Below are 21,473 nucleotides of genomic sequence, written 5' to 3'. Positions count from 1 at the left end.
GGTATAATGGAATGAATTCAGGAATCCAGACTTTGAATCTTGGCTTCATCACTGACCAGCTGTGTGGCCTTGGGCAAGTTCCTTCACTTCTCTGAGCCTTGGACACCTCATCTGTAAAACGAGGGTCGAGAGATCACCTAATAGGGTCATTGAGATGAGCCAGTACGTGGCACACAAAGCCCTCAAAACACAGTGGCTCCCTTGCTTCCCCTGCCCCTCTGGTCAGCTCATGGGATCATCCGTTGGAATGCTCTGTGTCATTTCCCATCTTCCCCAGGGTGGAGGAAGTCAAGCCTCCAGGCCCTGGGGGAAGGGGACATTACCAAGAGTAAGCACCCAGGAGGGTCTTGACTGTGGGGGTGAGGACTAGCCTAGGAACCTCTCCAGAGGGACCAGGGAGAGAGCCCGGAGAGGGGTCAGAGGGCATGGGTTTGTTTACCAAACAGGCCGAAAGATGATTCATTTCCGCTGCTTTAGATGAAAAAAGGGACAGAAATAAATCTCCCAGGAGAAATCTGGGAAAGGCAACCTAAGGTATGAAGGCAAGGCGAGGGGAGAAGTGGGGGACGAAGAGGGGACAGGCAAAGGACATCATTTCTCCGCTGCCAGGGCAGAACAGTGATGTTGGGGAGCTTCTTGGGTGCCTTTGTCCCGCTGAGCTGCTCTCTTTACACCTTGAGATTCAGCGTCCCCTCCCTGGAGGTCCCAAAAAAGCCAGCCCAAGGGAAAATATATCATCTCCTTCACGGTGAGAAGCAAGAGATTGAGAGGTTCCTTTAGTTTCTTCTCTTCCCGTCCTTATTTCTGGAAGTTTCTATTTAACAGAATTTCAAGGGACTTCCCTGGCGGTCCGGTGGTTAAAACTCTGCACTTCCACTGCAGGGGGCGCGGGTTCGATCCCTGGTTGGAGAACTATTATCCAACATGCTGCGGTGTGGCCAAAAAAATAACTAAAACTAAAGACAAAACAAACAAACAAAAAACACCAGAATCTCAAGCCTCAAGGTTTGCCAAAAACAAACAAAAGAAACAAAAAAAAACAAAAAGCGGTATTGTTAAACTTTGTTGGTGATGGGTTTCTTTTTTTTTTTTTAATTTATTTATTATTTTATTTTTGGCTGTGTTGGGTCTTTGTTGCTGCACGCAGGCTTTCTCTAGTTAAAATTGTATCCAAGTCCCCATGGTGATGGGTTTCTTTCTTTCCTTCTTTCTTTCTTTGAGGAGAGGGGAGAGGGAGAGGGATAATGCTAATTAACAAATATTGAGTGTTTTTACAGAGACTTTCACACCATTTGATCACACTTGAGTTCCATGACAGCCCTCTGAGAGCAGCCTGTTATCCTCATGCAGTATGAGAGGTTAAGGTACCCTAATCATAGCCAAGCAAAGGTGGGAACAGGGGCTTACATCCAGGTCTTCTATTGTGGTGTCTGGCAAACCCCACAGGACAAGGCTGCTCTCCCTTTAGCCCTCTTCCCATAACTGGATTTTTTTTTCACTTTTAAAAATATTGTGGCAAAATCTCTATAACATAAAATTGGCCATTTAGGGACTTCCCTGGGAGCTCAGTGGTTAAGAATCCACCTGCCAATACAGGGGTCACGGGTTCAAGCCCTGGTCCGGGAAGATCCCACATGCTGCGGAGCAGCTAAGCCCGTGCGCCACAACTACTGAGCCTGCACTCTAGAGCCCTCGAGCCACTACTACTGAAGCCCGCGTGCCTAGAGCCCGTGCTCCGCAACAAGAGAAGCCACTGCAATGAGAAGCCCGCGCACAGCAACGAAGACCCAACGCAGCCAATAAATAAATAATTTTTTTAAATAAATAAAATTGGCCGTTCTAACCATTTTAAAGTGTACAGTTCAGTGGCATTCATTACACTCACAATGCTGTGCAACCATCACCACTATTTATTTCCAAACCTTTTTCATTGCCACAAAGAGAGACTCTGTAGCCCCCTCGTGGGGACTGGACATGATCAAAGTCTAGCTCAGCTCTGTATTCGGGAACCAGGAGCTGCTTCTAAGGGAAGAACTCTGTGCCAAAGGATGTCTTGACCCAGCGGACACCGAGTACTGGGATCGGGCAGAGGCAGCCTCCCTCGAGGGCTCAGTCCATACAGCAGCTGCTGGGTGAGGGGGCAGTCGGGCCCTGGGACAAAGTGTCCTCTGTAAATAAAGCTCCCAGGATCCCTCAGAGCACAAACATCAGCCCTGCTCCCGGGGTCACTGTCTCTGTCGAGCTGAGCCCAGCCACAGCAGGACTAGAAGAAAACCTTCAACCACATTCCCAGCTCTGGACTGGGCTCAAGATCCCCACAGATTAGACCACAACCCCTTGGAAATTTTAAATAATTATGTTTATTAGTTACAGAATTTTAAAAACTATAATTATAGGAAATTTGGAAAATACAATAAAGAAGAAAGAAAACGCCACCCACTGTTATGGCTACCATTTATTCAGGGATTGCTGTATGTCAGGCCCCTTATGGGCATTATTCCATTTGCTCTTCAATAAAACCCTGAGGTGTAGATTATTTTTATGCCCATTTTATAGATGAGGCAACTGAGGCCCCGAGAGAGAATCTAAGTGAATTTGTCCACAGTTACACAACTGAGATGATACATACTGGATGACAAAGTACTGGAGCTGGGATTCAAATCCAAGTTCATCTTGAGCCCTTTTCAACAAAATATTATGTTGAAATGTATAAAGTTGACTTACAAAAGTAGTAATGTCATGCAGTTCAACCTAGTGGTATTTTTTTAATGGTCCTACCACTAATATTGATTAATATTTCATAAATTTCCTTCTGGTCTTTTATACATCTTTTGATCATTGGGACCATATTTTTCATACAATTTTATGTCCTTTTAAAAATTTCTTTACATTATATCTCTTATCATATTACTATAGATGCTTCATGACATCATTTTTTTAACATCTTTATTGGAGTATAATTGCTTTACAATGTTGTGTTAGTTTCTGCTATGTAGCAAAGTGAATCAGCTATATGTATACCTATATCCTCATATCCCCTCCCTCTTGCATCTCCCTCCCACCCTCCCTATCCCACCCCTCTGGGTGGTCACAAGCACCGAGCTGATCTCCCTGTGCTACGTAGCTGCTTCCCACTAGCTATTTATTTTACATTTGGTAGTGTATATATGTCAATGCTACTCTCTCACTTCATCCCAGCTTCCCCTTCCCCTTCCCCGTGTCCTCAAGTCCATTCTCTATGCATGACATCATTTTAATAGCTATGTAATCGTCCATGGGGTATATATATTTCTTTGTTGTTGGATACATAGATGGTGACTGATTTTTCGCTGTTATACATAACACCGTAGTGAGTAACTTTGTGCCCAAAGCCTTTTCCCTCTTTAACGCTGTATTTTCCCTCTTTAACACTGTATTTTCAAGCACCACAATCTACTGTAGTTGGTCTCCCTCACTCATCTAAGCTTCGTGAAGACAGGGCCAGGTCAGTGTGCCCTCCGTTTTATCCCTGGCAACTGTCTGCAACAACATAGGGATTCGATAAATACTTGTGAAATAAATGAAGAAATGAGTGGGGGCAAAAAATAATAAACAATAAAGTGAGAGGACTTGAGGTCACAAAAGTGCTTTCCTTTCTTTTAAAAAAATTTTTTTTAAATTTTTAGTGGAGTATAGCTGATTTACAATGTTATGTTAGTTTCAGTTGTACAGCAAAGTGAATCAGTTATATGTATACATATATCCACTCATTTTTTAGATTCTTTTCTCATATAGGTCATTACAGAGTATTGAGTTCCCTGTGCTATACAGTAGGTTCTTATTAGTTATCTATTTTATATATGTAGTGTGTACGTCAATCCCAATCTCCAGTTTATCCCTCCCCCCGCTTATCCCCTGGTAACCATAAGTCTGTCTTCTACATCTGTGACTCTACTTCTGTTTTGTAAGTAAGTTCATTTATATGATTTTTTTAGATTCCACATATAAGCGATATCATATGATATTTGTCTTTCAGTGTCTATGTCTTACTTCACTCAGTATGACAATCTCTAAGCCTATCCATGTTCCTGCAAATGGCATTATTTCATTCTTTTTATGTCTGAGTAATATTCCACTGTATATATGTACCACATCTTCTTTATCCATTCCTCTGTTGATGGACATTTAGGTTGCTCTTTTTTTTTTTTAAAGGATGTTTGCAGATGTAATTATTATTTTATTTATTTATTTTTGCTGTGTTGGGTCTTCGTTTCTGTGTGAGGGCTTTCTCTAGTTGTGGCAAGCAGGGGCCACTCTTCATCACGGTGCACGGGCCTCTCACTATCGTGGCCTCTCTTGTTGCGGAGCACAGGCTCCAGACGCGCGGGCTCAGTAGTTGTGGCTCACGGGCCTAGTTGCTCCACGGCATGTGGGATCCTCCCAGACTAGGGCTCGAACCCGTGTCCCCTGCATTAGCAGGCAGATTCTCAACCACTGCGCCACCAGGGAAGCCCTAGGTTGCTCTTTTTAACAACATTTTTAAAAATTGAAGTACAGTTGGTTTACAATATTGTGTTAGTTTCAGGTGTACAGCACAGCAATTCATTTATACATATGTGTAAGTAAATATATATATGTTCTTTTTCAGATTCTTTTCCCTTATAGGTTATTACAAAATATTGAATATAGTTCCCGTGCTATGCAGTAGGTCCTTGTTGGAAGTGTTTTCCTTTCTGAAGGAAAGAAATAACAGGCAGGCATGTGTAACAGGGGAAGCTCAAATAGTCATGCAGAAGAATCTGATGGAATTCACCTATTTGTCTATTTATTTATTTAAAAGTTTTATTATTTTTTTATTTTTGGCCCCTTTGGGTCTTTGTTGCTGCATGCGGGCTTTCTCTAGTTGCGTCAAGCGGGGGCTACTCTTCGTTGAGGTGCGCAGGCTTCTCATTGAGGTGGCTTCTCTTGTTGCAGAGCACAGGCTCTAGGTGTGCAGGCTTCAGTAGTTGCGGCATGTGGGCTCGGTAGTTGTGGCTCACAGGCTCTAGAGCACAGGCTCGGTAGTTGTGGCGCACGGGCTTGGTTGCTCCGCGGCATGTGGGATCTTCCCAGACCAGGGATCAAACCCGTGTCTCCTGCATTGGCAGGCAGGTTCTTAACCACGGTGCCACTAGGGAAGTCCCCCACTGGTGTCTTTTAGTGAGTAGATGTTCTTAACTTAAATGAGATCCAATTTATTCATTTTTTTTCCTTTACGGTTAATGCTTTTCATTTCTTATTTTAGAAATATTTACCTATGTCAAGATCATGAAGTTATGGAGCATGAATTTTTAATATTTTTCCTAAAGAAAATTAACCTTTGGAATATATTATATGTGATCATTCATTAATTTTTTTAACAATCACTTAATGAATCCCCATGTGTGCCAGGCAATGTGCTGGGTATTATAAGGGATATAATTATGGCTTGAATCCCTCTTGCACTCTAGACGGATCTAAAGCGGCTCAGAGAGGTGATGTCACTTGCCCCAGTTCACACCGCTGCTTTGCTGGGTTAAAACACGGGACTGACTGATTCCAGAGTCTGAGCATACCATGAGCTCCTCTGTCTCCAGGACTGTTGAGCCACCAGAAATGGATTTTTGATATATTCTAGTTGGTAGTTTCCAGGTCACCTTGGGAAAATGTAGAGTCAAACAAGGAGACAAAAACACACGGTCAAAAGCCAACCCCCCCCCAAAAAGCTTATGGTTCATGTTTGCCTGTACTATGAGGGAGATATGAGTCACATGCTTGAGAGAAGAGAGAGGATGCTTTTGGCTCAGGATAATGGAAGACTTCTCAGTGTACCCTTGTTGGCCCTGAAAAGGTGAGCAGAATTCAGATCATTTTAGGGAAAAAGCATCCTAGGGAAAGGGACCAGCAGGCACAAAGGCGCAGAGGAGAGATGCCCAGAACATCTCCTGAGTGGGTATCTTAATCAGGAAGCGATCAGCTCCAAGTAACAGAATACTGATCGAAAGTGCCTTAAACAAGGTCAGTTATTCCCTCACTGAACCATAAGTCTGCAGGTAGGTGGTTTCCAGGGTTTGTCCCACAGCTAAACAATGTTATCAAGGCCTGTTCTTCTAGCCCTTGTCAGCATTGCCTGTCCACGAAGAGATGGCTGCTCCTCTGATTTCATCCTCCCACCACCAGAGCCACAAGAAGAAAAGGGAGGTGGCCGCTTCCCCTCCCACACCCCCTCCCACTCTTTATCAGGGTATAAAATCTTTCCCACTTAGGTCCCAAACAGAACCACACCTACTTTTTTTTTTTCTTTTTCTTCTTTTTTTTTGGCAGTGCTCGGCTTGCAGGATCTTAGTTTCCCGACCAGGGATGGAACCCGTTCCTCCTGCAGTGGAAGCGCGGAGTCCTAACCACCAGACCGCCAGGGAATTCCCACACACCCACTCTTTTTTTTTTGCGGTACGCGGGCCTCTCACTGTTGTGGCCTCTCCCGTTGCGGAGCACAGGCTCCGGACGCACAGGCTCAGCGGCCATGGCCCACGGGCCCAGCCGCTCCGCGGCATGTGGGATCTTCCCGGACTGGGGCACGAACCCGTATCTCCTGCATCGGCAGGCGGACTCTCAACCACTGCGCCACCAGGGAAGCCCTCCCACACACCCACTCTTATCTTAATCTTTAGTAAAGGGAAATAGGATTCCCATAACTGGTTCACCTTCCCGGACATGGACACCGGCAGGGATCTTTTAGGAAGGAGGAGAGGCAGCATGTGGGCGCCTGGCGGCGAGCAGACAGGAAGAGCTGGAAGAGGAAGGTGAGGCGGGAGTTGGAAGTTTGGTCGGCACTGGGCCAGGACAGGGAGGGTATGTGTAAGGACAGGGACGGGGTGAGGCTGACAGGAAGCTGAGAAATCAGGTGGTGCGGGGTTATTGCAGGAGCCCGATGGAGACAATGAGGCTCCGATTCAAGTGGCCACAGGGAGAGGTAAAAAGACGTTTTGCAGGTAAGGCTGATAGAATTTCATGTGTTTTAAACTGAAGATGCCACACAGTAGTGAGTCATGAAATGAATATCAATTTAGTGGTTCCAATTAACCCACTTTTTTTTTTTTTTTAAATCTTGTCCCTCCTCAAAATTCGACATGTCTTTTGTCTCTTTTTTAACTTGACTTTGTCCTGTTTCCTTTTAAATCTCTCTGAACATTGCTTCCCCATCTTTTGGGGAATCCTCTACCCGCACCCAATGCTTAGTGCTCCCAGGGTTCTCTCCTGGACTCCCTGTGCTTTCCTCACACCGTCCCTCTCCCTGGCTCAGCCAGGCATTCTCCCGGGATAAAGTGCCATTTCTTTATGGCACAGCCTAGTCCTCTCCCTTACCTATCTAACCATCTACTAGACATCTCCACCCAATGTCCTGTGGGTTAAAGACAGATCAGTGTTAAAAAAACAAAACAAAACAGATCAGTGTTTTTTAAAAATTGAAATACACACAAACTGAAATACAGTAGAAAATGTCAAGGTGCATCCTATGTAAAAACACAAATATTTTCTTTCTCGCTCTCATTTTTAAAATGTATTTATTTGTGTTGTTTTGTTTTGGCCGTGTTGGGTCTTCGTTGCTGTGCGTGGGCTTTCTCTAGTTGCGGCGAGCGGGGGCTACTCTTCCTTGCAGCGCGCAGGCTTCTCATTGCGGTGGCTTCTTCTGTTGCAGAGCACGGGCTCTAGGCACGCGGGCTTCAGTAGTTGCAGCACGTGGGCTCCAGAGTTGTGGCTCGTGGGCTCTAGAGCACAGGCTCAGTAGTTATGGCGCGTGGGCTTAGTTGCTCCGCGGCATGCAGGATCTTCCTGGGCCAGGGCTCGAGCCCGTGTCCCATTGGCAGGCAGATTCTTAACCACTGCACCACCAGGGAAGTCCCTCTCTCCTTTTTTAAATTGACGGTATAGTTGGTTTACCATGCTGTGTTAGTTTCAGGCGTACAGCAAAGTGATTCAGTTAAAAAAAAAAAAAAAATATATATATATATATATATGTTCTTCTTCAGATTCTTTTCCATTATAGGTTATTACAAAATACTTAGTATAGTTCCCTGTGCTATACAGTAGATCCTTGTTGGTACAAGTATTTTTAAATAAAGCTTTTGTTTCACACGTACATCATCAATGTGTCCTGGGTCACGTTCAAAAAAGTTTTGAAAACACAGGAACTAGACAACGGGCTAGACACAGGCATGGGAAGGGCCAGGGCCATCCGTATCTGGGCAACAAAAACAGGGAAGTGAGGGGCTGGTTTCTGGGGAAGATGATGACTTTCATTTTGAACCCACTGATTCTGATTTACAGTAAATCATGCATAGTGGTTGCCTCTTACTACTTCCAGGCTCTTGTCAAAGTAATTCTGAATGAATGCTCTGAGGAATGAGGGAGTTTCCCCTCAAGGTCATTAATAATCAGCTCCAAAGAAGAGATGAAAGTTTAATAGGGGAAGGAATATTTACCGAACACTTATTCTATGCCAGGCTCTCTGCATCCAGTCTCTAACGAGAAATCCTCTCAGCAGGATTTCCTGGCGGTGTGAGGCAGGTACCATTACCTCCATTTCACAAATGAGGAAGCTGAGGTTCAGAGGGGATGAGAAACTGTCTAAGGTTGTGCAGATAGCAAGTCATTTGTTGTATCTTGCCAGTGAACCACAGCATCTCAGAAAGCATCAATCACCAGCGTTCCGTATGGCCTCGTGTATTGGTTTTCTAGAGCTGCTGTAATAAATCAGCACAAACTGGGTGGCTTAAAACAACAAAAATGTATTCTCTCACAGTTCTGGAGCCCAGAAGCCTGAAATCAAGATGCAAGCAGGGTTGGTTCCTTCTGCAGGCAAATCTGTACCAGGCCTGTCTCCCAGCTTGTGGTGTGTGTGACCTGCTGATGATCCTTGGCCTTGGCCTGTAGATGCATCATTCTAAGCTCCGCCCCCATTTTCACCTGCATTCACAGGGTCCTCTTCTTATAAGGACACCAGTCATATCAGATCAGCTGCCCCCCACCCCCTGTAGTGTGACGGCATTTTAATCTTAACTGATTGTTTGCAATGACCCTCTTTCCAAATAAGGCCACAATCTTTTTTGAGGGATACATTTCAACTCATTAACACCTCATTAAGTGGAATAAGCCTTGGAGTTAAAAGGAAATTATTTCCCATTGATTTGGAGAATTTTGCACAAAAAGTTGGCTTTATTTTGTGTTGGATTCCTAAGTTCCGCAGAAATTGGCAAGAATCCTAGAATTCTCATGAGTACTTATAACTGGCCACATCTCCACCACCTCCTGGACAGTAGCTCCACAGACACTGCTGCCTCATAAAAACGCAAACACACCATCTTTCCCTCCCAAAGCCACCGCCCTCCTGCCTTCCCTGTTTTTCACAAAATTAGCTAAAGTCGTCCCATCTTACCTGAAAGAACCCAGAGTTAGCAACAGAGACATCAATGGTTTAATGGATAAGGGATCTTACACATCTGAAGCAAAAGGGTTCTGGAGCAGCCCCACATGGTGGAGGGCAGGACACGGTAGCAGTCTTCATTGGGTGCGGGGGGAGAGGTTACCAGTTATAGAGGGAAATGACGTCAGGTGGGTACATTGGTTACCAGGGAAACCAGCAGAGGAGCACAGCCCCTCACTGCCCCTTTGATAAACTATCCCAGTGGAGATGTTTTGGGCTATAGATTAGAAAAATCACTAGCTGGGGCCGGGGGCAAGTACAAAGGCATTTATTGATTAGGCTCCATGATTAGGAGCGAAGGTCAGCCACCTGAGTAGGGTGTAGGAGAAGCAGGGACTGTTCCAGCAGGGGATGTACAGAGAGCAAGAGAACAGCCATCCTGAGTGGTCTGATCACACAACCTCCCAGGTTCAATTCCTTATGGTTGCCTGTCCCTTGAGAAGATACACTAGCTTCCAAATACACTTTGCTACTAGGCTCTTTACCTCCAATCCAGCCTCACACTTCGACATATGCCCAAATTTTTAGAAACACACCTCAAATCTGACTCTACAAAAGCCCCGGTGGTTTCGAGTTACCTCGTGGAACTATTCAGCTGCTCCATTCTGCATTCGAGGCCCAGCCAAATTTGGAGCCAGCCTCGGCTCCCTCCATCTCTTCCAAATAGGATACTTTCGAGGCCCAGTGTCAAAGCCACCTCTTCCTACCTCTCCCTTCCTTGAAGGCTGTCTTCACACAGTTCCCCCCTTGAGCTCCTGAAACACCACCTCGCCCCTGTCCCAGTTATTCCATTTTGCCTGGTGATTTGGTTATGTATGTTCCTGCCCACGCTCCCCCATCAGACTCTAGGCGGGGCCTCAATAGGAGCTCATCAATCTGTATGCCTAGATAATAAACCCAGAGAGTCTCCCCAAAGGAGGGATCTTGCCAACTACAGGCTAAAACCCGCCCAGGCGTTCTCTTCCCAGACATTCTGCTCACCGGCAGTCACGGGCCGGAGAGGGCGAGGCCGTTTCCCGGATGCAGTGGAAGGAGCCTGCGGCGCACCCGGGGGCTCCGGATCCCGGCACAATCCCGGCCGGCGTCTGCCCAGAGGCGCAGCGGAGCGGCTGCCAACAGCCCAGCGGGAACAACCTCGGGCCGGCCGGCACGCTGCTTCCGCTGGAACCTTTCTACTGAAAGGCCGGGCGCTTTTGGGCGAAGCACGCAGGAACCGGAAGTTAGTGGAGGAAGACGGGCGCGGGACCCTACTGCTTTAACGTGGAAGATGAACGTCCCTAGTCTCCTCTTGGCGGGAGGTAGGGTGCCTGCAATACTGGGTGAATCTCCCGTCTGACATTAGCCCCTGGTCCTGGAGTATTTCCCCCTTGGGTCCCGTGTCCAGGTCTCCCTCTTGGAGTCCCCGCTGAGTTGACGGGGCGGTTCTGGTCGCCGAGCCTAGGAGCGATTGTGCTTTCTTCCCTGGGTGAGGGGTCCACGAGCGACTCCTCGGACTGCGCCGAGGGCGGAGGGTTCAGAGTCCAACGGCTGCTTGCTTGCTTCTGGATGCGTTATTGTTCTGTGGCCGCAATGTCAGTGTTTCCATTGGTTTTACAAAGTTGCTCCTTATATGGTTTTTCTTCTTTGTAGAAATATAGTCATGGTAGAAATCTTGAAAAGTGTACAAAAGGAAATAAAAACCGTCCTTAAACCTACCACTCAGCTAAAACATTTATTATAAACGTATAAAATTTGGTTTTTCTCTTTATTTTTGGCTGCGCCATGTGGCTTGCGGGATCTTAGTTCCCCCACCAGGGATTGAACCCTGGCCCTGGCAGTGAAAGCACCAAGTCCTAAACCACTGGACCGCCAGAGAATTCCCTAAAATTTAGTTTTATTTGGTTCCACTGGATGAGAAAGAAACTATTGAAGATAAATATTGTTAGAAAGATCTATTAATTGGAAAAAGATTTCTCTAAGGTTAAAAATTTCAAAAACGTTAAGCAGTTGAAATCATTTTTTAAATACATGCTTCTTGGACATAAAATAAGATTTCTAGGTAGTAAAACCTAGGCGTTATCCATAAAAATCAGAAGATATCTCTTATGGATATGATCCACTAGTTCTTTCTTTCTATTTGGCTGCATTGGGTCTTCGTTGCTGCGCACGGGCTTTCTCTAGTTGTGGTGAGCGGGGGGGGGGGGCACTCTTTGTTGTGGTGGGCGGCTTCTCATTGCGGTGGCTTCTCTTGTTCTGGAGCACGGGCTCTAGGCACGCGGGCTTCAGTAGTTGTGGCTCGCGGGCTGTAGAGCACAGGCTCAGTAGCTGTGGCGCACGGGCTTAGTTGCTTCGCGGCATGTGGGGTCTTCCCGGACCAGGGCTCGAACCCGTGTTCCCTGCATTGGCAGGCGGATTCTTAACCACTGCGCCACCAGGGAAACCCCACTAGTTGTTAAATTATAGGAAAGTCATTGTCACTTTGCAAAGGCTCTGGTTAGGCCACAACTAACGCTAAAAGGAACTAAGACGTCTCAACTTACATTTTGCTAAAATTTCCTTTCAGGGAGGTGGAGATGTTTTCCAGTTCCATTAGGGTTCTCCTTATTCCAGGGCCTACATAATTCCTGCTGTCGGAAAAAATCCACTGCACCAAAGAAAATTATTCCCCATGTTGATTTTTCTGATGAAAACGCAAAGGAGTCTGGAAAGGCACTTGACAAGCTCTTCTCTTCAGAACAGCAGGCTTCCATCTTGCATGTGTTGAATACAGCGTCTAATAAAGAACTTGAAGCTTTCACATTGCTTCGTGGAAAAAAGTCCCTCAGTATTGTAGAGCACAGAGAAAAGTTTGGGCCATTTCAGAATTTGGAGAGTTTAATGAATGTGCCCTTGTTCCAGTATAAAACCACCATTCAAGTTTGTAACTCCATTCTTAATCCAGAGACTGGAGGGAAAAAAAGGAAGTTACAGGAAAATCGGCTCTTGAGAAAGCTCATCAAACCAGAAATAGGAAGAGAGAGACTTAAGGTATACTCTTTTTTTCTTACTGCGTCTTATACTGCCTAAATATTTGAGAACCAAAGCACTATTCTGGGCACCAAGACGGGATCCTTCAGGCAGATTATAGTTTAGTTGGTGGGCCCAGAGATACACATATAAATAGATAATCTATTATATGGTTATTCTCAAAGAATGAGATGTACAGGTAGTAAATTGGCAATTTAGAGGAGAGAACTGTGGGTTGGGGAATCTTTACTAGAAGAACTCAGCCTCGATCATGGAGAGCTAACTAGGCTAGCAGGAAGAGGAAGGCATTCTAGGAAGAAAGGACAGTGGATGTAGAGAAGTAGGTCTGGGCAAGACTTACTTAGGAGGAATGTTGAGAAGATATATGGCTGTTTTCCTAGGCTCCTCCTTCATCTCACATATTAATTCTACTCCTATTACTTCTGATCTGTTTCTTGTGCTTCTTCACTGTGACCTAGATTCTTAGTACTTTGTCGTGCAACAGGTACCTAACACAAATCCCCACCTCTAGTCTAGACGCCTCCCGTCCATCTTCCACACAGCTGTCCACGTTCTTTCTGAAATGTATATCTCGTGTTACACCTGAATGTTGTATGCTTTGGTGGCTCCCTGTAGCTCTCAGGATAAAGGAAGTTACTTTTTGCAGAAATTTGCCTACCCCTCTGCCCTTTTCCCACTTGCACTCTTTATTCCACTGCCTGAGTGAGAGGTGTCAGCCTGTATTTGCAGACATCTGGGTGAAATAACTCCCCGTTTACCATTTTACTCATTCTCCTAGTCCTCCAATAAGTCTTCCTGACAATTCCTCCTCTCTACAGTGTAACTTGTATGGTAGCATTTCTTATAATATATGGTTATGTCCCTTGTTTCCCAGTATCTAGCACATTCCCCAGCAACATCTGAATATTTGAATGCCTACTTTGAGCTAGTTGCTGAGAACAAGTAAAAGTTCTGTTCAACAAGTAAAAGACTGCTACTGGTTACCTTTTAATAATAATTACTCTTTAACAATTCTTAGTTCATAAACTGTAAATATATTTCTATTAATAAACTAATTTGGATTTCTGAGTTTGTATCTTAAATTTTACATCTGTTAATATGTTTACACTTGTAATTAAACCAGCCTTTTTTGTTTTAGGCAATTAATAGTATTGTATCCATTGTTTCTGGTACTCGAAGAATTGCCTGGGCTCACCTTGATCGTAAACTGACAGTGCTGGACTGGCAGCAAACTGAATACTGCCGATTGATGAAAGGAACATACCTATCGTCGGTCTATTTAGAAGAGGTAAGGCAGTTACACCTCCAAATCCCTACCTGCTAGAGCTCCTTGTGTAGTCTTTTAGTCCTAAAAGGAATGAAATAAGATAGTAAGGATGGATTTTCTTTTGGTACTTATTATTCACCCATTCCTGTGTTTTCCATCACTTATGATTTTTTAAAAATTGCATCATTTATTTTAAGAAATGCCTTATGAATCAAAGGCAGATCCTGAGAAAATCAGTGGTAAAGTATATTACTCTAAATGTTAAGAAACTTCATTACCATATTTATAAAGCTTATTCTTTTTTTTTATTTTTATTTTTATAAAGCTTATTCTTCAAACACTATTACTTATTGTCTCATTTAGTCTTCAAAACCTGGTGAGATGGGCAGTAAGTAATGATCATCCTGATTATATCTATGAAAACTGGTTCAATCAAGTATATGATGTGATTAGTCAGTTGCAGAGGTGATTGATTCTAGGCTAGTTATTCCAACCCTATACTCTACCCTAGAATTTTTTAAAAGCTAAATAAGACAATCGTGTCTAATCTTAAAGCCAATATAGTTTTTAGGAATTATGAAGCCCGTTGTACAGATGAAGAAACTAGTAATTAGGAGGATTAACTGACTTGTCTTAGCTCAGCTTGTTCCTACTAGAAAGAACTTGGCTGTCCTGACCCCTTCATAAAATGCTTTTTCAATTACTTCAAAATTGTCAATAGCAATATTATGTAAGTTATATATTTAAAAAGTAGAAGTGGGACAGAGAGGGGGCCCAAACAATAAAACTTAATGAATGATTTCTGTTCACTTATTTTATCTTCCCTCCTACCCCCCCCCCCAAAAAAAAAAAAAAAAAAGATTTCTTCAGTTATTTCAAAGATGCCTAAAGCCGACTTCTATGTCCTGGAGAAAACAGGACCTTCATTTCAGAACTCATCTCTGTTTCCTGTACTATTACACTTCCATATCACGGAAGCCATGCTGTGTGCCTTGCTGAATACAACTTTTACCCAGGATGGCCATCATCAGGTGCTGAGCATGAACCGAAACGCAGTGGGGAGGCACTTTGAACTGATGATTGGCGACACACGGACTAGTGGAAAAGAGGTAGTGAAGCAGCTCCTCTCAGAGTCTGTACTGAAAGAAGAGCCTCGGGTATTCTTCCCACTAGATAAGATAGTCCACTACAGACAGATGTTTTCATCTACTGAACAATACAGGGTAGAAGAGTTATATGATTCATTATTACAAGCTATTGCCTTTTATGAATTGGCGGTTTTTAATACTGAATCTTAAAATTCTGAGGTTAGGATGTTACATGTTCTTAATGTCATATTAATTTATATTTATGAGGTCTGAAGTTTTAAAACCAACTGTTTTGAACATCCGTGTTAATGGAGAAGAAAACATAAGTTTGAGTGTATTTAGATGTTTCAAGTCAGACTTTTGGCTACTGAGTGGTTTACACAATAATAAACCAAGGCTAAATCAATAAATATGAGATTCTGTGCCTTTTGGGTTTAAGCGTTAAAAAATAAGATGTTCCCTAAACATCCAAAACAAGAAACAAAGTTATCTTCCTTGAAAGGTAAATGCCATCTCTACTAAAGGATTTGCATTATTTTCATACTGTTAAAATAGGGAATAATGATTTTTCTGGATGGTGCTCATCATGGGAATAAAGCTATATATAACTGATAACACAGCTTGTAGAATCCTCTTCTTACTCTGAAAGTACAATGTGGTTTGATGCACTGCCTCCAGAAGGGAGTTTTCATCAGCTCAATCTATTAAGCCCAAAATAAATAAGCTTTGTTTAATAGGCTTTTTTTTTTGGCTGCAGCATGCAGGATCTTAGTTCCCCAACCAGGGATTGAACCTGTACCCCCTACAGTGGAAGCGTGGAGTCTTAACCACTGGAATGCCAGGGAAGCCCAATAGGCTCATTTTTAAACTTTGAAATTTTTTTTTTTTTTGGTCTGCATTGAGTATTCGTTACTGTGCGCGGGCCTTTCTCTAGTTGCAGCGAGCAGGGGCTACTCTTCGTTGTGGTGCGTGGGCTTCTCATTGCGGTGGCTTCTCTTGTTGCAGAGCACGGGCTCTAGGTGTGCGGCCTTCAGTAGTTGTGGCACACGGGCTCAGTTGTTGTGGCTCGTGGGCTCTAGAGAGCAGGTTCTGTAGCTGTGGCGTACGGGCTTAGCTGCTCCGTGGCATGTGGGATCTTCCCGGACCAGGGCTCGAACCCGTGTCCCCTGCATTGGCAGGCGGATTCTTAACCACTGCGCCACCAGGGAAGCCCTAAACTTTGAAATATTTTACTTAACAGACCATCTTTTGAGAAAAGTAGCACTTTTTCCCCCACATCTCTCCATTTCCATTAGATTTGCCATAGTTCAGGCCCTCATTGTATCTCACCTATACTGAACCCAAGTCTCTCTGATGTCAAAGCATTAAGTCTTTTCTTTCCTTTAATCTAAAAGTGAAGTATACTTGTTGGGAAAAAAAAAATTCAAATAATCAGAAATCTATAAAATACATGGAAGTCCTCCCTTCCAGCACCTCCAACTCCCTAGGCAGTCTGATGTACACTGTAGACTGTGGCCGTGCACATGTAAATCTCTACATATGTGACTGTATACGTGAGCATCTCCACCTTGTAACTGTTGTAGATACCTCCAAGTACACAGCTGAAATCATTCTCTTTCCTCCAGACCACATCATTTGCCATTGTTTTATACTTTAGTAAACAGTTTCACCAACCATTCAATTGTTCATGCCAGATGTGTGGCATTCTACTTCTCAACATTTCTAGAAATAGCTGTAGTGAAATGTGTCCAAATTAGACATTTATAGGATAAGATGCTAAGTACTGAAGAGTCATCAAAATTTGGTTACTTTTATCACAAAAGTAAATCTTAAGTCTTACAGGAACCTTTAAGAATTGAGAAAATATTTCCCAAAATTATGCTTAACCTTAAAAAAAAAAGATATTAAATGTGTCCCTATTAGGGAGGAAAATACCCCCATTATTTCTTGGTTTTTGATCATTTAAATACAATTCTATGGAGTTATTTTACTTTGGTTCCTCAACTGATGAGGATTATCCGAATTTTCTAATAATTAAAGACCGAATTAACTGGTAAATGCTCTACAGGTAGTGGACTTTTGCATTCAGTAGAAAATAATAAATCCATATACTTAAAAAAATGCCTTAGATGTTATTCTCTTTTGTACAGGGACCAAACCTGTAAGATATAGACTATATCCAAGCCTGTACAATATCCATATTTACCCAGATGATTACATCTGGACTCTCTAAACACTGCAGTCTTTTAGCTTTACCCTTTAATTAAATCAGTGTACTATCAATACAAGAAAAGGCAGGTTATACAAATAAGAGGTAAAAACATTTTGTACACAGGTATACATCTATTTTTCAACTGTACAAAATTAGGATCCTTATTTTTGAAGTGAAAATTAATCCACCAGATAATGTAACTGAATATTAAGCTAATATATAATATAAACACTTGAAATAGGAAACTATTTTCAGATACATCTGATTGCAAAAATGATTTTAAGTGAAATGTGGTATTTTAAAATCTTGTAATTAAAAATATATACTTTCTCCAAAAATATAACCTTAAGTCGAAATGGCTATCATGTAGAAATCCTAGGGTAGAATCCTTTGTTACAGTTTCAGTGAATAGCAGTTTGTCCAAAATATTTATATTATCATTAATATCTTTATGAAATAAAACACCAATGATATAAAAATACAAGAAAAATGTACAAATGATTTGAATTGTCAAAATATACAAGATATCACATTTGTATGGTTGCTAAAAAAGATTTACGAAAACTACAATTCATAATCTTGATTTCACCTTGTCAGCGTTCAGTGATTCACATGGTAAAATATACTGGATGAGTACGCTAAAAATAATTTTATCAGGAAGATCTTACTTTTTGAAATTTCTTTCCTAGGAAGTTTGCTTATGTATTATACATGCTATTTTGTATTTTGGATTGTATAAACTTATTTATTTATTTATTTATTTTGGCTGTGTTGGGTCTTCATTTCTGTGCGAGGGCTTTCTCTAGTTGCGGTGAGTAGGGGCCACTCTTCATCGCGGTGCGCGGGCCTCTCACTGTTGCGGCCTCTCTTGTTGCGGAGCACAGTCTCCAGACGCGCAGGCTCAGTAGCTGTGGCTCACGGGCCCAGTTGCTCCGCGGCATGTGGGATCTTCCCAGACCAGGGCTTGAACCCGTGTCCCCTGCATTCGCAGGCAGACTCTCAACCACCGCACCACCAGGGAAACCCTGTGTAAACTTATTTTTAAAAAAGATTATCACCTAGGTGATTCACATTCACAGCGTGGATTAAGGGTCACCAGAAGGGGAAAAATTATGGATTAGTTTAGCACTGAAGCACCTTTAGAAATATTCAGTGAACTCTACCTTCTAGAAACAGCTCACACACATACAAAAATAGTCCAACAACGCTAAATCAGATAATACAAAAAAATTCAAAAAACCCCACCACTACCACAATTATAAATACAATTTGTAACTCAAATCTTTTCATTTTAAATATTTACACACTAATAAGAAATATACAAATAGTATGTTTTAAATGTACATTAAGAGAAGTAAACTCTTCCATGAAAATCACTATAAAAAGGTCTCTTGGGCTTCCCTGGTGGCGCAGTGGTTGAGAGTCCGCCTGCCGATTCAGGGGACACGGGTTCATGCTCTGGTCCGGGAAGATCCCACATGCTGCGGAGCGGCTGGGCCCGTGAGCCACGGCCGCTGAGCCTGCGCGTCCGGAGCCTGTGCTCCGCAACGGGAGAGGCCACAACAGTGAGAGGCCCGCGTACTGCAAAAAAAAAGAAAATGTCTCTTAAGGACCATGTAAGAATCTGTCCAAGGCACTGTAAATGTAGGATATTAAGGGAAGCCAGCTGCCAAAGTGTTCATAGTCTCTTTTGAAATGTTAAGATGAATTCCTTCAAGATAGTGCAGGAATCTGTCAAAATTACAAGGAAAAACATAGTTTAATATTAATAGTTCCATCAGATGAGAATATTTATCAATCTTGAAATAGTTATGTAAAATGTTTTTATAGAAACTACCTTCTTTTACTTTTTCCTTGTTCTTTCAGCTTCTCAGTCTTACAAATGTTTCGCAGAGTTGGCAAGTATTCTATTATACTAGCTTGTCTATTACCCAGGTTCGGAAGAGATCGGCTAGAAAACACACTTTTGATGACTGCTATCCTCTTCCAAGCACTGCTGTAAATTAAAAGTAATGCATTATTTTTTGATTTTTAATGCCCGATAAAAATGCAACAATCCCAAAACCAGCTGCTGGTGTCTGCTTCTCCCTGCTTCTGGTCTAGACTAGATTAACTGTATTCCAGATTCACTTTCTATATCATTTTCAACACATCAATCACTCCCACACTGAAAAGACTTTAATGGCTACCTGCTGTCTGCACAGCAAATCCAGACCCCTTCCCTGTTATCCAAGAGTCTCCCAAATCTAACCCCCACCCCAATCTCTCACTTTTTCTTCCCAGCAATCAGGCTGGTCTCCTTAACTGTCTCATTAGAAGCTACATTATTAATATGAAGGGCTTACCATGATCAATAAAGCCCAGCATTTCAAAATTAGTAAGAGAAAGAAACTAGTAATTTCCGCTTTATCATTTATTATTGAAAAATAAAAAGTAAACAGAAGTCAAGACTTACTCTAAATTAGCTGCTGACTGACTGAAGTGTACATTGTTGCGCTTTTGTGAAACATAAAAAGTAAGTTCTTTTGTTGGATCTCTTCCTACTTTCTTGCAAGAATTCAGGGAGGTTTCCAATGCTTTTGAAATAGTAGAAGAACATTTAGTAAAGCTGAGAGCTTCTACAGCTGCCTTTAATTCTCCAGAGCTTTGAGAAGTCCATCCATCACTACTCTCGAGACTAAACTCATCACAAAGTCCACTTTTAACCTTTCCATTTGTCCAGCCAAAATCATTTTTACGAAATTCCCTATGTTCCCTTACATCAGTTAAAAGGGCATCTAAGAAGGACATGTTGTCCATGAATTCAGTGAGAGAATTTAAACAGTGAGAAACAAGGACAGAATATTTCTTTTCTGCTGGTGTTTTAGGAGAACGAGGAATAGATTCAACGTTTGACTCTAGACAGGTGTCTAGTTTCTTTGTCTCTGGATTGCTTTCTTTATCTCTAGCTTTGCTTTCTTCTGAATTTGGAGAAGATGCAGAGGAAAGCCTAATAAATTCATCAGAAAAGTCCAATTCGGTGTCAAATAAGTCACTATCATCTAAAATTACCATCTTTTTCTTATGTTTCTTTTTTTGTGACTTTTTCAATGGCTTCTCTCCTTCAGAAAGTTTCCTAGCAAGACATTTCATATTTTTTGTTGCTGCATTGGTGTCCACACTTACTGATGAACCAGAAAAGTTTTCTGTTTCTGGGATGATATTAACAGGTAATGGTAGAATGAACTCAAGATTACTATATAAGAAATCTACATTCCTCATTTGGAATTCTGTAAGAAGCTGGATGAGCTTATGCCATTCTTCCTTTGTTCTGATTTTGTGCTGAAAAACAATATTGAGTAAAGAAATGTCATAACAGTACATAGTCTGAACATTTTTCTACCCATATGAATATAGTGTCACTCCTATCTATTTTCAAAGTAATGAGTTGCTAACCCTCATAATTTTATTAACCTACACTTCCCTAATACATCAAATAGTATCATGAGTCTAAAAGATTAATTTAGACTGTTAATTTAAAAAATTAAATTCTCTAATAGTCAGTATATACCCTAATTCAATAATTAGAAGCTCATTTGCTTAAAAACTACTGTTCTGAAATTGTCTTTTTTTATCTGAAATATTTCTAAGTTCTATTCTAAATTCTATAATATACATCTAGAGCAAGGCCTATGCACCATTTGTCAAAGTGGTACAATGTGTTAAAATCAGAAATCTGAAGCCTGTAAAAATTACTGGTAAATTTGAGTTAACCTTAAGATTCAAAAGACAGAAGTGAGTGTTGGGAAGATGAAAAAGAACATAAATTTACTAGACATTGAAAATACCTTCAAAAATGAAAATAAGTCTTCAGATGGGGAAAAAATGTTCTTAAGGCCAAACAAGGTCTCAGCACAGCCAATGTCACATTTGGGAAGGTCTGTTGGATTCCTTTTAGTATTTTTAGCATTAGTTTTGGAATCAGGGTCATCTTCAGAGCAAACAAGTTGTACATTTCTGCTATTTCCTCCTACAAAATTAGTAAAAGAAAACCTTAGCTATCCATATTTTTATCAAATTGTAGCAAGCAATTATTTAAGCAGTTATTTAAAATCCAAGATCCTTTGGCATTAAAAAAAAATTATTTATCTATTTATTTTTGACTGTGTTGGGTCTTTGCTGTGGGAACGCCCTCTCTAGTTGCAGCCAGCGGGGGCCACTCTTAGTTGCAATGCGCAGGCCTCTCACCGTCGTGGCCTCTCCTACTGCAGAGCACGGGCTCCAGAGCACAGGCACAGGCTTAGTGGCTATGCAGCATGAGGGATCTTCCAGGGCCAGGGACTGAACCCACATCCCCTGCATTGGCAGGAGGATTCTTAACCACTGTGCCACCAGGGAAGTCCCCTTTGGCATTTTTTGGACCTAATCCTCATTTTGTTA

General features: G+C 42.2%; 2 protein-coding genes across 2 annotated transcripts in view; one reads left to right on the top strand and one right to left on the bottom strand.

The window, feature by feature from the left end:
• The first annotated feature begins 10,710 nt into the window (after positions 1-10,710).
• Positions 10,711-15,461, top strand: TEFM (transcription elongation factor, mitochondrial). Its single transcript, XM_029212301.1, has 4 exons — positions 10,711-10,779; positions 12,024-12,487; positions 13,626-13,775; positions 14,615-15,461. Exons 1-4 carry the CDS (start codon positions 10,749-10,751, stop codon positions 15,050-15,052), a joined length of 1,083 nt encoding a protein of 360 aa, XP_029068134.1. The 5' UTR covers positions 10,711-10,748; the 3' UTR covers positions 15,053-15,461.
• Positions 15,462-18,659: 3,198 nt separating this feature from the next.
• The window catches only part of ATAD5 (ATPase family AAA domain containing 5), a 36,302-nt gene continuing 33,488 nt past the window's right edge, over positions 18,660-21,473 (bottom strand). The window contains exons 20-23 of the mRNA XM_029213369.1: positions 20,882-21,063; positions 19,510-20,375; positions 18,892-19,050; positions 18,660-18,785 (exon numbers count right to left, since the gene is read on the bottom strand). Of these exons, the coding sequence (XP_029069202.1) occupies positions 18,707-18,785; positions 18,892-19,050; positions 19,510-20,375; positions 20,882-21,063 (1,286 nt within the window). The 3' untranslated portion in view covers positions 18,660-18,706. The remainder of the gene's footprint in view (positions 18,786-18,891; positions 19,051-19,509; positions 20,376-20,881; positions 21,064-21,473) is intronic.

The sequence above is a fragment of the Monodon monoceros genome, unplaced genomic scaffold (genome assembly GCF_005190385.1).
Source record: "Monodon monoceros isolate NGI ecotype Baffin Bay Population unplaced genomic scaffold, NGI_Narwhal_1 Super_Scaffold_9, whole genome shotgun sequence".
Taxonomy (NCBI): Eukaryota; Metazoa; Chordata; class Mammalia; order Artiodactyla; family Monodontidae; genus Monodon; species Monodon monoceros.
The sequence above is the reverse complement of the archived record's forward strand: the minus strand, read 5'-3'. Positions and strand labels throughout refer to the sequence as shown.